This window comes from Carassius auratus, chromosome 22 (genome assembly GCF_003368295.1).
Source record: "Carassius auratus strain Wakin chromosome 22, ASM336829v1, whole genome shotgun sequence".
In the NCBI taxonomy this organism is placed as follows: Eukaryota; Metazoa; Chordata; class Actinopteri; order Cypriniformes; family Cyprinidae; genus Carassius; species Carassius auratus.
In genome coordinates, this window is record NC_039264.1 from 28,677,966 (window position 1) to 28,695,657 (window position 17,692).

At 36.1% G+C, this 17,692-nt stretch overlaps 1 protein-coding gene and 1 long non-coding RNA gene across 2 annotated transcripts; both read left to right on the top strand.

Moving 5' to 3' along the window:
- The first annotated feature begins 1,362 nt into the window (after positions 1 to 1,362).
- Positions 1,363 to 10,440, top strand: LOC113040561 (natural killer cell receptor 2B4-like). Its single transcript, XM_026198866.1, has 5 exons — positions 1,363 to 1,775; positions 8,881 to 9,168; positions 9,253 to 9,354; positions 10,196 to 10,263; positions 10,387 to 10,440. The coding sequence occupies exons 1-5, from the start codon at positions 1,490 to 1,492 to the stop codon at positions 10,438 to 10,440; spliced, it is 798 nt and encodes a 265-aa protein (XP_026054651.1). The 5' UTR covers positions 1,363 to 1,489.
- LOC113040262 (uncharacterized) lies at positions 2,942 to 3,880 on the top strand. The gene is made up of 3 exons (XR_003275167.1): positions 2,942 to 3,003; positions 3,163 to 3,214; positions 3,620 to 3,880. It is a non-coding gene; the product is annotated as an uncharacterized LOC113040262 (long non-coding RNA).
- Positions 10,441 to 17,692: the final 7,252 nt, after the last annotated feature.

Below are 17,692 nucleotides of genomic sequence, written 5' to 3' on the forward strand. Positions count from 1 at the left end.
ATGAATAAGCCTCAGGATGAAGGAAGTGCCTCTTCCTCTGCACATACTCCCAATTTCTCTTAGTTTGGGGTCAGGGAAACTGCCAGTCAATAAATGGGTAAAACAAAGTAACCTGTGTTACTTATTAAAAATAATAAAAAAATAAATAAAATAATAATAAATAAATAAATTAATTAATTAATTAAAATAACTCAGGTATTTCCCTGTAAATTTAAAATGTATTTGTTACTTTAATTACTTGAAGAAAGTGGTCTGATTAGGTCTCATGCAATTATTTAACCAGCCTAGTTATATGTCCTGTTTCATAAATTATGCTGCCATCTTACTCCATTATTTGACACTATAAATATATTTCAGGCAATCTGTAAGATGTTTTTTTTTTTTTTTTTTTTTTTCTGTCTGCTTGATATTAACAGTCTCTCTTTAATGTTAGCAGTTCAGAAAGGCAGTATATATTGCATTTCTCTTCATCTGCAAGATCTAGTCAGTCAAAAAAGTAAATGGAAAATATGTTGTTCTTGAATTGCAGTGGTCTACCTCTGTAATTACCTTAATAAGATTAAAATATATTTATTCTCCAGGTGCATTTAATGAGTCAGTGTCAGTGTCAGTGTTGGAGGGAGATTCTGTCTCTCTAAACACAAATGTTACTGAAATACGTGAAGACGATGAGATACTATGGACATTTGGTGCTGGCAACTCTCTTTTAGCTGACATCACTCGAAAGAAAATAATCTTTTCCACATATGATGATGTTCTTGATGGGAGATTCAGAGACAGACTGAAGCTGGACAATCAAACTGGATCTCTGACCATTACAAACATCACAACTCAACACGCTGGAGACTATGAACTATACATAACTGGTGTGAAATGGTCATCTAAAACATTCAGTGTTTCTGTCTATGGTGAGTAGAGATAATTTATCCTGTCTATTTACACATTCTTTTTTTTATATATATATAATTTGAGGTTATGGATTGTGTAAACACTCACTCTACACACCCAACAGAAAATTGTAAATCTATCCATATTTCAGTTAAAGCTCTCATGTGTTGCAGCTCGTCTGCCTGTTCCTACCATTACCAGAGACTGTTCATCATCATCATCATCATCATCATCATCTTCATCACAGCAGAATTGTTCATTGTTGTGTTCAGTGGTGAATGTGGGTCATGTGACTCTCTCCTGGTACAAAGGAAACAGTTTATTGTCCAGCATCAGTGTGTCTGATCTCAGCATCAGTCTCTCTCTACCTCTGGAGGTGGAATATCAGGAGAAAAACAGCTACAGCTGTGTGATCAACAATCCCATCACAAACCAGACCACACATCTGGACATCAGTCAACTCTGTCACACATGTGCAGGTATGGAAGTAGTGATACAAACATGTATTTATTGAGCTGATCTCTGTTTTAGTATCTGAATCATTCGTATCTGAGTAAAATCTGTTTATTCTCCAGGTGTGTTTGGTGAGTCAGTGTCAGTGATGGAGGGAGATTCTGCCACTCTAAACACTGATCTTACTGAAATACGTGAAGATGACATACTGTGGAAATTTGGAGTTAAAAACTCTCTAATAGCTCAAATCAACAGAAATAATCAAACCATTCTCACATATGATGATGGTGCGGATGATAGATTCAGAGACAGACTGAAAGTGGATCATCAAACTGGATCTCTGACAATCACAGACATCACAACTGAACACGCTGGACTCTATACACTAGACATAATTGGTGTCAAATCAAAAACATTCAGTGTTTCTGTCTATGGTTAGTATAGAGATAATTTTTGATGTCTTGTTTTATAGTTTGAGGTGACGATTCTATACACGCTGATTCAAACCACTGAAATGAAAATAAAATTGTGTAAATATATCCATATTTCAGTGTATTCTCTTGTGTTTTGCAGATTGTCTGCCTGTTCCCAACATTACCAGAGACTGTTCATCATCATCATCCTGTTCACTGGTGTGTTCAGTGGTGAATGTGGGTCATGTGACTCTCTCCTGGTACAAAGGAAACAGTTTATTGTCCAGCATCAGTGTGTCTGATCTCAGCATCAGTCTCTCTCTACCTCTGGAGGTGGAAAATCAGGAGAAAAACAGCTACAGCTGTGTGATCAACAATCCCATCACAAACCAGACCACACATCTGGACATCAGCCAACTCTGTCAACCATGTTCAGGTATGGAAGTGGTGATATTGACATTTATTCATTGACCGCGATCTGTTGTTGTAGACCAGATTAAATAATTTACATCAATGTCTCTCTTTTTACTTTACTTTTCATCCTCCAGACTCAGATTCTTTGACAGTGTTGATCTCTGTTGCTTCTGCTGGATCTCTGTTGCTTGCCGCTGCATTTGGGATCTTCTACATCCATTGGAAATGTAGAAAAATAGATGCAGAATGCAAGTGTTACTTATTAATTTTTATCATAAAACGATTGCTCATTGTAATTTAATATAATTCATGAACATAACACCATTTAGCTCCTGAATAATGTATGTGGTCAGTGGTTTTGCAGTGACCTGCACGCACAAATTAAGCTTAAATTAGATGTATCTATATATATATATATATATATATATATATATATATATATATATATATATATATATATATATATATATATATATATATATATATATATTTTTTTTTTTTTTTTTTTTTTTTTTTTTTTTTTTTTTTTCTATAAAACACAAAAGAAAATATTTTGAAGACAGCACTGTTTAAACTCAGGGCTGAAAGTAATAATGTCCTACATATGTTAATGCACTTTTTAAAATTTCTGTATTAAATATATATAATTAATTATGTGCACTAGTGATTAAACTTTGAAAGCACTAAAATAACACAGTAGTTAAGAACAATCTAGTTCAGTTTGTCTATAATTAATCCATCTGAGTTTTAATCAATTACTATTGATCAAACAGTTCAGCTTTGTGAAGATGAGATCGATCAAGTTGCAATGAGCCAAAGAAATGCACAAACATTGGTAAGATTATTTATTTATAATTATGTTGTGTGTCTTTGTATCATTTCAGAAGTGAGTCAGATGTAGATCAGTGTGTGTTTGTGTTTTTGTCTGTGTAATCATCTATCATATAGTAAAATAAAGAGTAATATTTATCCTCTTTCTTCAATGTAATTCCAGAAGAAGCCATTAAACTATTCAATGTGAATTGCTGACATACAAGACCTCTTGAGTAAGTCTTTTTTATGTTTATTTTTTTTTGTCTTCAATTGTGGCTTTAGAGTCTATTGATTTAATCTAGAGTGCATTTATAAAGCTACTGAGACAACACTACAATAATAGAATAACTGAATAAAAAGGTGTTGCAAACAGCACGAAAAAAAGTACAATCATATAATTATTTAAAACAAATGACAATAAATCAACTTATAAAAGGGAGAAATAAACTGAATTGAACTATTGTATGGCATACATTCATTATATATATATATATATATATATATATATACTTTTTTTTTTTTTCACTTTCACTCATCCTTCATATATTATTGGCCATATTTCTGGGAATTTTTTTTTTCTTTTTTTTTATTGTAAGTATATATATTTAATTATATCTTTTGTTCTACCTTTTTTTCAGAGCGTTGAAGAGGAGGATCAAGTAGACCATGTGCCTGATAGCATGATAAGATAATCAAACTTTAATGTTTTTTTTTTTTTTTTTTTTTTTTTTTTAATAGGAAACTCCTGTGACTAACTTAGAGATTGAGTCTGTTGTATTAATATTGAGATTTATATTAATGGTAATCTGCATGTCTATATATATCCATAACCTTATACACTCATATCTTGATACCAGTGCAAGTTTCAGTACTTATTTCCATAATTAGCAGTGCTAGTAGAACAGCTATTCTTGTCAATATCACATCCTGTTTTTATAAAGATCATTTTCTTTGTTTGACAATGCCTTGAAACCATTTTAAGAATAAATTCAATGTTCAATTCACTTTTTTGCCTTATTAATGTTATCATGCACATATGCAGCGGTCAAAAAATTATAGAATTTTCATCAGTTTTGGGGATGACAAATGCTAGCAAGACTTTCAGTGGCATAACAACGCTGATGTACAAAGGCAAAACGCCAAACAAACACATTAAAATTCAGTAGAAACACTGTTCTCAACATCATAAGTTATTTTTACTCACTTTCAGTTGTTACACTGCTTTACCCAAAGTCCATTTAAGACAAGTCATGTCACTCATCAGCCATTTTTGAAACGCCTCTCAGACATGCAATTACACCTCATATCTCTTTGAATGAGGAAACATCATATTCTCCAAAACTATTCAACAAGCTTAGGATTAAATTTAATATTTGAAATCACCAATGAAATCTGACAACTGCATCGTTAATGTTGTTCCTTATTAGCCCAACTGTGTTAAAAAAGCTTATTTTTCAGGCTAGACCAGCCAGTGCACATGCACAGTCCTAATCGCATGTCTCAGAATGCTGACAGTTTTTATAGCAACCAGGGCTTCTAACATCAACTGCAGTGACTTTGCAGATTTCCGATTATCTCTTTTACTTTGAGGGTCGGGCTTCCTTCAATAGAGCAGCCATTTTGAGCATTGCATTTTTCCCCATTCAAAACTATATGAGTGACACTTCTTGTTAATTCTATAGTCTTTGCTTTGCCTTTGCTGGCATGTAGCGTGACTTCTGAGTACTAAATGTCACATGACCGATCATGCTATATTAAAACTCCTTCCAGACAGCAGGAAAAAGTCCATATTAAGAGCCATCAAAAAATAAAAATCACTAAATAGTAAGTGTGCTAAACCGCAGCTTGGAGCGCCTTCTAGTGTTAAAAATAAATTATCATGTCTCAAACAATAATATTAAGTTTTGCTAAATGCTTGTTTACTGGCCAAAAGAGCCCACCTTAAAGGGATAGCTCACCCAGAAATGATAATTAACAAATTAACAACAAATTTAACAAAAACTGTGCCAAAATGGACATGAGGCTATATTTCTTCAACGCTTTAGCGTCATACCACTCATGGCCTGGGAGTATATATATATATATATATATATATATATATATATATATATATATATATATATATATATATATATATATGTGGCGAGTGTGGCGGGGCCGAGAGGCGTGGGAACGAGGAGTGAGGCCAGGTGTAGTGATTGGAGATGAGCTACACCTGCGCCCCACCGCCAGTATCGAGTCCCACGTAGGAGATGGAAGGATATAAAACTGGAGTGACGACCGTGAAGGACGAGAGAGGACCAGGCCTGGGATATTATTTTATGTTTTGCTTTTATATGTGCGCGTCAGTCGCCGTGAGGGGCTGACGCGCTGTTGTGTTTATTTTGAATATTAAAATTATGTTTTGATTGTGTGCCGGTTCCCGCCTCCTTCTTCCCGTTGAGTATGGAGATTTTATCGTTACAATATATATATATATATATATATATATATATATATATATATATATATATATATATATATATATATATAGTAGTTTCAGCACAGTGCCACCTAGTGGTTAAGAAATATCAAGTTAAAATAAAAAAATAGATTAGAACCTCTGAACAGTTTGGCCAAAAAATTCATAAGATTGATCTCTGTAGGTCAAAATTTGTATGTTCGTCACTTTGTGCATCAGTCGATTTGAAAGTTGTAAAAACTGCTCATTAGCTTATTATGTGGAGTGGGATTTGTCACCAATATTTATCGTGATAGGCAGAACTTCAGTAGATACGTCTCAGGTTACGAATTTAACCTTGGTTCCCTGAGAAGGGAAGGAGACACTGCATCCTCAAGGGCCGCTATGGGGAACACCTCGCCGTGACCCCTGTCTGAAGCATACATTGAAAAAAACACCAACTTTTTTGCCGGCGACAGCCTCTGATGTTACTACCAGCACGACTATAAACAGGCACTGAGAGAACACGTCATTCACTTCTTTGTCTGAATCCTGCGTCTGAAGCATGGCAGGGAGCTAGAGGAAGCAGTGTCTCGTTCTCTACTCAGGGAACCATGGTTACATTTGTAACCTGAGATGTTCCCTTTCAAGGGAACTTCAAACTGCATCCTCTAGGAGTCGCTATAGAAACATTATACCCATGCCGCAATGCTGAGGGGAGTGCAGGGCAGAATGGTAAACACTAAGTAACTCTACCATTTCCATGATAGTTGCCCCTGGGACGTTTGGATGGCTGTCTGTGACAGTACTCCTTATGGCCAAAGGCCTAAGCTACATACCCAACTTAAATGTAAGGGCCTCTGTCAGGGGTCAAGCTGAAGGCTTGGAATCAGGAAATATTCCTTTAAAGGAATACGGCTAAGAACCTAGCATTTTATTCAAAGGCTTGCTTGTCACACAGGGGCTACCGCTAGCTTTCGCATAAGCTTGCTGAAGGAGCTGTCTCAACAGATCTCTAGTAGCAACACCCTCTTTAGATAGGTATCCAAGGATATTTAGGTGATGTGGCGCCCAAGATGAATGGGGCTTTTTCCAACTCAAGAAGGAGCACGAGGCAACCGTGCAAAGCCCTCACCATATATGATTTTAGAAAATACGCAGCATACAAGCGTGTGAACTTACCACAGTGTGGATATCAGAAAGTGTGCAAAGACTTCACGTGCACACTTACCATAGCATGGATTTTCAAATACTGTTCTAAGGAGGGGCTTTTGTGGCACTCATAGATGGAATGGTGCATCTTAAAACAGTATGTTTAAGAGTCATCAACTCGATCTGTGGAAATAATACTGGAGTGCTCTCGGGAAAAAAACAACTCCAAGCTCAGAGAAGCGCGCTCATAGGCGACCCTTATTGGAAAAAAGGAGCACTGCTAAACTACCACGAGAATCACCCAAATAGCCCCTCATTGTTGAGGTAAGCGATGCTTATTAATCACCATGTGTTGGTTCACACCGAAAACACATCAGTGGTCTCTTATATCAACCACAAGGGAAGTCTGTTTTTTTTTTTATGGGAAAAATGATCATAACTATTGTATACATATTAAATAGTACAAGGCAATTCTCTCAAAATACACATTTTACAGAAACACAAAACAGTAATAATTTAATAATTTACATTTTAGGTGTTCGGTCAGTTTTGAACACAAGCGTGACAACCCCCCTCCCACCCCCTACAACTACAAGCTCTGAATGTGTACTCTCACCTAAAAGATGTATGTCTGCCCAACATATTTCTGAAGAACAGAGAACAGCAGCTTTCAGTCATACTCAGAAACTGAACCTTAGTAACACTGATCGTTTGAGATGGCAGACTGTTTTAAATTTGTTCTTGTTGTCGTTGTTGTTTTCATACACTAACATTAAGAACTCAATAAAAATACACAAACTATTTAAAAATCACAATATTTTTTTATTCAGTTTTGACCTTGAAATGTAGTTCATCCACAGCTATCACAATATTTTTCTTCTTTTAGTCATTTAACACATCAGGCAACTACCTTACTAAAGTATATTAAATGATTAAAAAATAAAGAAGATTTTTATCCATTAAAGCAGGTAAAATACATATAACATCATATCATATGCAAATGCAGTGTGTAAACTAGGAGGGTCAAACTGTGTCAGGGGAGGAGTCACATCAGCTTGAGTGTTTTTAGCAGAGGTTTTATTAGATCAGACACTGAACCACTGAAGAAAATGTCTCACATGTTTGTTTTGTTCTGTTTGTGCTGCTGGAGTCTGACTGGTAAGGTTTAAAACAATTACAATTTGTTGTTATTGTTTCTGAGCTACTGCTGTTTTTAAGAATTAGATTATTTTCATCTGTACCAAATAAATCATTACTATGAAATCTGTTTACATTGATTTAAGTTTTTATTTATTTTTTTTTTATTTTTTTTTATTTTTTTTTAGAATTTAACATTTGACGTTTTCAGGGCTGGAAAAATACACAGAAATAAAATTCTTAAAAAAAAAAAACTACGGAAATCTCAACAGTTAATGTAGATGTGTTTGTTTATGTTCTGCATGGTGACTCAGAAAGTCAAAATGTCCACTGAGTTGCTTTCAAACATTAGACCTTTTTTTTTTTTTTTAATCTATCTATTTTGAAAGAATTACATGTTTTAAATAATTGCAGTACAGTCATAATAAATATCTACAAAAGTCAAAAACTTTTATATATTGATCCACGTGTCTCCATTGCAAAGTATTGAAAATATTCAGCACAACAAACTATGTACTTTGGACATTAATTTACTTTTATTTTATTATTATTATTTTTTAATGGAATATCCCTGTACATTTAGTGTCTCTGATGCTTTTGAGAATATTCTTCATTTCACATGTAAATTATTTCAGGATTTGTAAACTAACAAGAGCATTAACCTGTGACAAAACCTCTTCATGTTCATCAGGTGTGTTTGGTGCAGAAACAAATGAAATCCAGTCAGTGTCAGTGATGGAGGGAGATTCTGTCACTTTAAAAACTAACGTTACTGAATTACATGAAGATGATGAAATAGTATGGAAATATGGAGCTGAAAAGTCTCTCATAGTTAAAATCAATGATGAGAAACAATCATTTTCAACATTTGATGTTGATGATGGGAGATTCAGAGACAGAGTGAAGCTGAACAGACAAACTGGATCTCTGACCATCACAAACATCACAACTCAACACGCTGGACTCTATGAACAACAGATAAGGGGAGCGAGACTGTCATCAAAAACATTCAGTGTTTCTGTTTATCGTGAGTTGAGATAATTTGTTCTGCCATTCACATATTCTTGTTTTAAAGTTTTAGGTGACAGATACTATAAAACTTCGCTCAACACCATGAAAATAAACTTGTTTAGATTTATCCATATTTCTGTTTTTTCTTTCATGTTTTAGCTCATCTGCCTGTTCCTGTCACGAGAAGGGACTGTACATCATCTTCTTCATCACAGCAGAATTGTTCACTGTTGTGTTCAGTGGTGAATGTGGGTCATGTGACTCTCTCCTGGTACAAAGGAAACAGTTTATTGTCCAGCATCAGTGTGTCTGATCTCAGCATCAGTCTCTCTCTACCTCTGGAGGTGGAATATCAGGAGAAAAACAGCTACAGCTGTGTGATCAACAATCCCATCACAAACCAGACCACACATCTGGACATCAGCAAACTATGTCACACATGTTCAGGTACAGAAGAACTGATTATTTAACTAATATCTCTGTTGGCGAAGATCAAACTGCACATTCACACATTAATGATTATTATTACAGGTTTTGGATCTCTGATATTTCGGATCTGTATTGCTGGATCTCTGTTGATTGTAGCTGCAGTCGGGATGTTCTGCTGGAAACGCAGAAAAACTAATCAAAAAGGTAAGTGTTAGCTGAATAACATAGCTTTTTACAAAATATTGTATCTACAGTACAAGTCAGCTGTAGAGCAGCGCTGAAACTTTTCTCTATGTGTTTATGTGTTTATCTGTGAGTGAATGTGTTTTCGTACAGTATGTGTGAGAGAGATTTTCATAATCTGAATTGAATTAAATCTGTTAGGTAAAACATAAATAAATAACATTTACGTTTAATGATAAAGAGATACTATGTTAAAGATGTAGGATGGGTGATCTGGTTCAAAAACTTTTTTTGTTATGCTGGTTGAAAATGATCCCATCCTGTAGCAATCACTGCACTAAGTGACCTGAATGTATTTATTTGAATGTATACCATCTGTGAAAGGTATAGGATCATAAAATGTTTGTCCAATCACATCCAAGGATTTCGATAGTCTGTCCTACCTGCCTGTGAACATAAGCATTTGGATACCTCAACGCACCCTGTTCGTGCAGACATGATACATCATCAGCATGTTCCATTACGCTAGTATATACTGAATCAGAAATTTGAATTTTATGTGCTTTATACTGTAATGTTTTCTCACCTGTGAATGAGAAATGAGGCAGTGTTGCTTTAAATTACATTCAGTTGAAGGTTTGGCTTTGGAGAGTGATTTTGCAGTGAGTGTTGGATCTTTTGCTTTCTACCCTTTGAAATTAAACATGTTAATGATGTCAAAAGTAATTCAACATTAAATATTTAATTACATACTTTAATGCATTAACTTTGATAGCCTTAATAATAAGATATCGCAAAGAACCAGATCTAGTTAAGTTTGTGTTGTGTTGTTTTAATGCATTTATTATTGTTGTCAAAACAGTTCAGACTCGTACAGAAGAGATCACTTACATTGATCCGATATTCCACAAAAGAAATGCACAGAAATCGGTAAGACACATTATTCCTAATTTATGTTACTCTGCCTACTAAAGCATCTTTAAACCTTCTATTAACAGTACAGACTTCAACTTTCAGTAAGTAAAAATATGTTTTTTTTTTTTTTTTTTTTAGCATGTTAAAAAGGGTGATCATGTGGACTATGCACCTGTTGTCATGAGAAAATGACCTCCAGTCTTCTTCGGTGTTTTTCTATCATATCAGTGTCACTGCATGCTTTTACTAGGAATCTCCTGCAACAGCCTCAAACTCTGAGTCTTGGGTTGAGTTTAAGGACTGGTGAGAATCACCACGTGTGATACTTAAAAGACTGATGGTTGAAATGATCCCCTAAAAAGAATTTGCCTTCGTCTCAGTTATGTACATCTGCACAGTATTCTGGTTCCACCTGTTGGGTGGAAAGACATCTAGTCCATGAGAAAGTGTCTACTTCTGGACAATTGTGTTTGATGAATGTTTTTGTGTTTCTGTGTGAAAGCAGCTGAAGGCATTTTTCCATTCTTGTTCATTTAAAAACCATTTGACTTCTGCTTTAGACAAAACAGTTTTCCAACAAAATACTTAATCAGACAGATGAAAAATTCACTCGAATCAAATAATATTACTGCAATATCTTAGGTTTCTGTGAAATATTATGTGTGTGTGTGTGTATGTGTGTGTGTATATATGTATATTCATACTGTGACCCTGTAGATAAACTGTGCTTGTGTCAGGAGTTGTTTCGAGCTCTAGCAAGAGGTAGCAAAAGTTTTTTTAAGAGGAACTGTTCTTGATCTCACATCTTTTTTAGAAACAGGGCTCCAGACTATAACATAGCCTACTTATTCTCTCTTATTCTCAAAACATTATTTTGCAGCTCAGTACCAATAAATAAAAAAAAATAATAATAATTTAATCAGCCTAAAGAACCTAAATACATATAACATCACATCATATGCAAATGCAGTGTGTAAACTAGGAGGGTCAAACTGTGTCAGGGGAGGAGTCACATCAGCTTGAGTGTTTTTAGCAGAGGTTTTATTAGATCAGACACTGAACCACTGAAGAAAATGTTTCACATGTTTGTTTTGTTCTGTTTGTGCTGCTGGAGTCTGACTGGTAAGTTATAAAATAATTAAAATTGGTTGTTGTTGTTATAGTTTCTGAGCTACTGCTGTTTTTAGGAATTAGACTATATTAATCTACTACTGTCTATACCAAATAAATAATTATTATGAGCTCTATTTCAAGATATATAAAATATTTCTGCAGTCATCATAAATATCTACAAATGTCATGGAAATCATTAGTCTAAATGCGCAGTGGCCCTGAGAACATGAGAGACAGTTATAAAACCGTCAATAAAAAAAAAAACTAAAAGTTGGTTGGTTTTATACTGACACGGGTGACTTATTTACTAAGTATTGAAAATATTTAGCACAACTTTACACATTGATTTTTCTCCACACCAGATGATTTTAAAACAAATTACAGTATATACATCCTTGTTCATTTTGCATCTCTGCTGCTGCTGTCAATGTAAATGATTTTAGGTTTTTTAAACCAACAGGAGCTTTAATCTTTGACAAAACCTCTTCATGTTCATCAGGTTTGTTTGGTGCAGAAACAAATGAAATCCAGACAGTGTCAGTGATGGAGGGAGATTCTGTCACTTTAAAAACTAATGTAAATGAATTACATGAAGATGAAGACATAACATGGAAATTTGGAGCTGAAAAGTATCTCATAGTTAAAATCAGTGAGAAACGAAACGTTTCAACATTTGATGTTCCTGATGGGAGATTCAGAGACAGAGTGAAGGTGGATCCTCAAACCTTATCTCTGACCATCACAAACATCACAACTCAACACGCTGGACTCTATGAACAACAGATAAGGGGAGCAAAACTGTATTCAAAAACATTTAATGTTTCTGTCTACTGTGAGTAGCATTTGTCCTGACATTCACATATTCTAGCTTTATAGTTTGAGGTGACAGACTGTATAAAAGTCACTCGGCATTTTTGTAGATCAGATTCAATAACTTTTATTTTTTAACTTCCCTTTTTATCCCCCAGACTCAGATTCTTCGACAATGTTGATCTTTGTTGCTATTGCTGAATCTCTGTTGATTGTCGCTGGATATGGGATCTTCTACATCTGCTGGAAATGTCGAAAAACTGATCAAGAAGGCAAGTGTTATCTACTCGCTTAAAAATAAATGTTCCAAAAGGGTGTTTTTTTTTTTTAGTGATGCCACAGAATAACTATTTTTGGTCCTATTTTTTCCATTTCCAATAGCATTTTAAAAATCTAAATAACTTTTTTCTGACTTTTTCTTTTTTCTAAATTTTAAATGTTTTATGTATGTTTAAGGTTCTTCATAGAAGTATTGATGCCATATATATATATATATATATATATATATATATATATATATATATATATATATATATATATATATATTGTACTGATTTTAATCAGCTGAAATTAGTTGAATGTAATTTCTGAATGTAACAGTATGCAATTTCATATAATTCATGAATGTAGAATGATTTAGTTCCTAAATAATATGTGGTTATCGGTTATTATCTTTATCCATGTTGTGCGTTTTTACTGTTTCACTCTGCTAGTAGTGGCTGAAAATAAATAATGTCATGATTATGTTAATTAAACGTTTTTTGTATTTTTAGTTTAGTTCTTCATCATGGCATTGTGTGCATTATTGATCCATCTTTGAAAGCCCTAAAATAACACATTGTAAATAACAATCAATACGTTGAGTTGTGTCCATTATTCATACATATGAGTTTTAATCCATCACTGCTGTTCAAACAGTTCAGATTTGTGAAGATGAGATCAATCGAGTCATTATGATCCATGAGCCAACGTTCTATGAAAGAAATACACTGGTAAGAAAATGTATTTCTAAATATATTGTGTCTATGTAACATTTCAGCAGTGAGTCAGATGTAGATCAGTGTGTGATTGTGTTTTTGTCTGCATAACCATCACATAATTCTAAAAGAGTGTTTCTAAAAGAGCAAATAACTAAAATATAATTACTAAAAGAGTCCCCCTCCCCATGCCCCATTCTAGTTCCTCCTCCCAAAGGAGGGCTACTTCGGCTCATGGCCAGGGTGATCTGAGGATAAAAGTGAGGGCTTCCCTGCCGAGTGAGTCTCCACGGGCCTTTCACTCCTTCAGCTCATCATACCCTCTGGTGTGCATCAGGGGACGAGCTAGGCTGCATTACCTCCTTCTGGGAGAGCAACATTACCCGAAACAGATCCAGAGCTGACTGGTATGCTTCCCCGGGCCATGAGGGTGGGGTGTGTGGGGGGGGGGGTTGTGGTTGAGTTGCCATGGATATTCCCTCCATCTCCTGAATAATGCTCAAGTCTGGAATATTGGTTCCTAGGGGTCCCAGTGGGGAATGCTGGCAGCAACCACTGGTTAAATTATACTTGGAAGTGTATGAGGAGGTAACTAGGTCCTGGAGGCCAACTTTTTCTGCCCAAAACAGAGCTAGTGCCTCCTCCGTCCTCACTACCCTCAACGGTGGGGCAGCTAGGGGTATGTGGAGATCTCCCCAGTCGGGCGCAATAATGCGATGTAGCTTGACCCACAAAGTGTCACCGCCAGCCAAGGCTTACAGAGCTGCTGGACAGGCCACCTCTGCCCTGCACGCCATGGCCCTCCTGGAGGTCTACCAGGACAAGGCGCTAAAGTAGCTGTACAAGGGTATTTCTGACCTAGGTGTGATGCAGGAACTGCGCACTGCAATGGACCTTGCCCTATGGGAATGAAAGTCACGGCATGGTCTCTGGGTCATACGGTTTGTGCTTTGGTGGTCCAGGAATGCCAACTTTGGCTTACCCTGGCAGATATGAGGGAGTCAGATAAGCACCACTTCTTGGACTCTCCAATCTCCCTGGCTGAATTTTGCTGGGAGGTGATTAAGCTCATCTCTGACCCGGCCAGGCCCGTAAAGCACAAGGGCAAGCAGTGTCCCTGAAATTGTTGACCTGGAGACTCTGGATCCTGCTTTATGGTTTGTACCCAAACATTCAATAAAGGACCAGTTACCCCCTTTCTCCAGGTCTCAACAAGGCAAGGATGACAGTGTGCGAGTCTCAGCCTCAGCACTCTCATCCCCTTCTCCCTTTGCCTCCTTTGGATGCTATGCCTTCTCACATGCTTCCTGCCTAATTGTGGAGCCAGATAAGAGTCGCACCACTTACTCAGATCCCACTTAAGCCCCTTTCACACTGCAAGTCGGACACGCAATATTTCCGCAACATTGACGGATCGCCTTCTGTGTGAAAGCAACCACGTCCCGGGATTGATTACCGCATTGAACCCGGGTCGGGGACCTAGTAACATTGCGGGGTTCGACCCGGGAAGAGCGCTGTGTGAACAAAAGCCAGATCTAATTCCGTGTCGAAGTGATGACGCGCGTTATCGCGCGACTCTTTTACCGGCTGTTTTGAAGGAAGATCAACGTTCGCGACGAAAACATATGTGCAAACTGTAATGAAGCAGAGATCAGTTAGTTCCTCACTTTCCGCGCTGACGCCGAGATCGTTTGCTTGCTTCAGTTAAAGTATAACGTGCCTATCATTTTCGACTCGTACATTACACGTCACGCGCTGATGTCACGTGTCGTTACGGGATCTTCAAGGGGTTGTGTGTGAAAGCACGCACATATACTGGGTCATCACTGGCAGTGTGAAAGTGCAACAAGAGAACCATCAGACTTGGTGATTAAGTTATCTTGCATCCTCCCACGTTCAGGAGCATCCAGTTCACTTCTGTGCTTAACAAAGATCCTCCCATCTTGTGAGCAGAAATCACAATCCTGCTGGCAAAGGACGTGATAGAGCCTGTCCCTCCAATTATGGACCTGCGCATTCTGAACCAGGCCCTTCAATAGCTTCCGTTCAGGATATTAACACAGAAACATATATTTTGATGCATTTATCCACAAGATTGGTTTGCATCGATCGTCCTGAAGGATGCATACTTTCATGTCTTGATTCTCCCTCGACACAGGCAGTTTCTCCACTTTGCTTTTGAGGGTTGAGAAAATCAGTACAAAGTCCTCCCCTTCTGTCTGTCCCTGTCGCCTTGTGTCTTCCCCATGGTTGTGGAGGCAGCTCTCGTCCCATCTTTCAGGGAATGAGAGTTAATACATAACCAATACATTATTTATTTATTTATTTATTTATTTATTTATTTATTCAGTTGTGGTTTTAAGAGTCTATCAGTAAATAAAAGGAATCACATTAAGTTACTTGCATATTTTGAACTGAAATGCATTTGTAAATCGACGGAGAAAACACTAAAATATTAGAATAACTGAATAAATGTCCTAAAGGTCTTGCAGACACCAGGGGGCAAAGAGTAAAATGCAATATTATTGATTAAAAGAAAATAAATGAACTTTTAAATGTATAAATAAACTGGATCAAACTACTATATGTAATACATTCAGGAAATTCATCACTTCAGGCTAATTCTTGATATATTTTTGGCCATATTTCTGTTATGCATTTTCAATTGTACTTTTCTCCTGTTATTCAAATTTATTATTACTACATTTCAGTATTTAATTTCCCTCTGAAACCATTGATGTAGTTGTTCTTTATTTAACATATTTTATTATATCTTAATTTTTCAGAACATTGAAGAGGAGGATCAAGTAGTACACTATGTGCCTGTTAGCATGATAAGATAATATAACTTTAATGTTTTTAATGTTATGTGATAGGAAACTCCTGTGAACTTAAAGTTTGTGTATGATGTATTGATATTCATTGTTATATTCATGGAAATATGCATGTCTATATATTCACAAACCTTCATGCCTTGATACCACTGCAAGTTTCAGTACTTATTTCCATCATCAGTGGCGCTAGTGAAGAGCTATTCTTGTCAATATCACATCCTGTTTTTATAAAGATCCCTTTTCTTTGTCTGACAATGCCTTGGAATCATTTTAAGAATAAAATAAATTAAATTTTGATTCACTGTTGTAATGTTTATGGTATCATACAAATATTCAGTGGTTATTAACTGATTCAGTTTTCATCAGTTATGGTGAATAACGAACTAAAATAAGAAATTCTAGTAAGACTTTTTTTTTTTTTTTTTCAATAACACTGATGTCCAAAGGCAAAAAAACACAAAAACAAAAAAAAAAAACACAAAAACATTCCTGATTGGAGATTCAGAGACAAACTGAAGGTGGATCATCAGACTGGATCTCTGACCATCACAAACACCACAACTCAGCATGCTTGAGACTATGAACAACAGAGAATAGAGTACTAAACTTGAGTACTAAACTAAGTTCTCTTTTATGTCTTATTGCACTTAAACCATCAAATACAGTTTATGTCAGAAACACAGAAGTTACATAAACAAGGTCATTTATGTCTGTGAACATAAACGTCTGGAACAGAAATTGCATGTGTATATTAGCTCTGCTTGAGAGCAGTTTAACATTACTGCAGTCTGTGTCATAAATATGAATAAAACGACAGCAGACTTGCTGTCCTGTGTCCGAAGCTAATGCAATCGGAACTTGCGCAGGATCACAGCAGCCAAGACAGCATCCTCGCTTTCCAGAACAATTATAAAACAAATTCCATCTCTCACTGCAAGGGACAAGCAGCTTCTTTGCAATGGTCTCTGCAGCCACTATTGAACGATTAGACTTGTTTCATAAGCCTGTACATTGTGTTGTAATGCTTTTGTAGATTGCTTTTGTTAGTGGTTTTGACAGTAATCACTTGTCAACATCAGTACATTAAACAAGTTTAAAGTATGTGCAGCACATTTCTGATATGTCGACAAAGTGACCACAACTTCACCACCACCATCATCATCATCATCATCACCACTACTGTTTTGCTAAACATCATTAATGTCCGTAAAAGCCATCTAATCCTCAGAGTTCTCCTCGACTGGCTGGTATCTTTTAAAGGCTTTGACTATATAAGAGCCATTATCCATGACAGTTGATGTAATTTTATGTGATATGTCATTGGGTGAGTGAATGTTGTCAAGCTCAATTGCAATTATGCCATGTATGACAACCCTTGAATAGTCTGCATGCTAGTGCTGCTTCGGATTTATCGAAGGCACAGTTACACCAAGATAGCTTTTACTAAGTGCCTTCCAAATACCAGCTGTTGTAGAGATAAACTGTATAAACTGAAACATGTGTTCAAAGGTCTTTTTGAGTTTGTTATTCATTCTGGCACACTCAGTGTCTACCTACATTGAAAAAGTATTTTTTTTTGCATGGCGGGTATACCCTCTCTCTCACATGTATTTTCACAATGATTGCCCGGAAAGAATCTGGCTCGGCAGTCAACAACATGTCCTCAACTAAGTAGCTAGATATTAATTTATTTAAGGCCCTGTCCATATG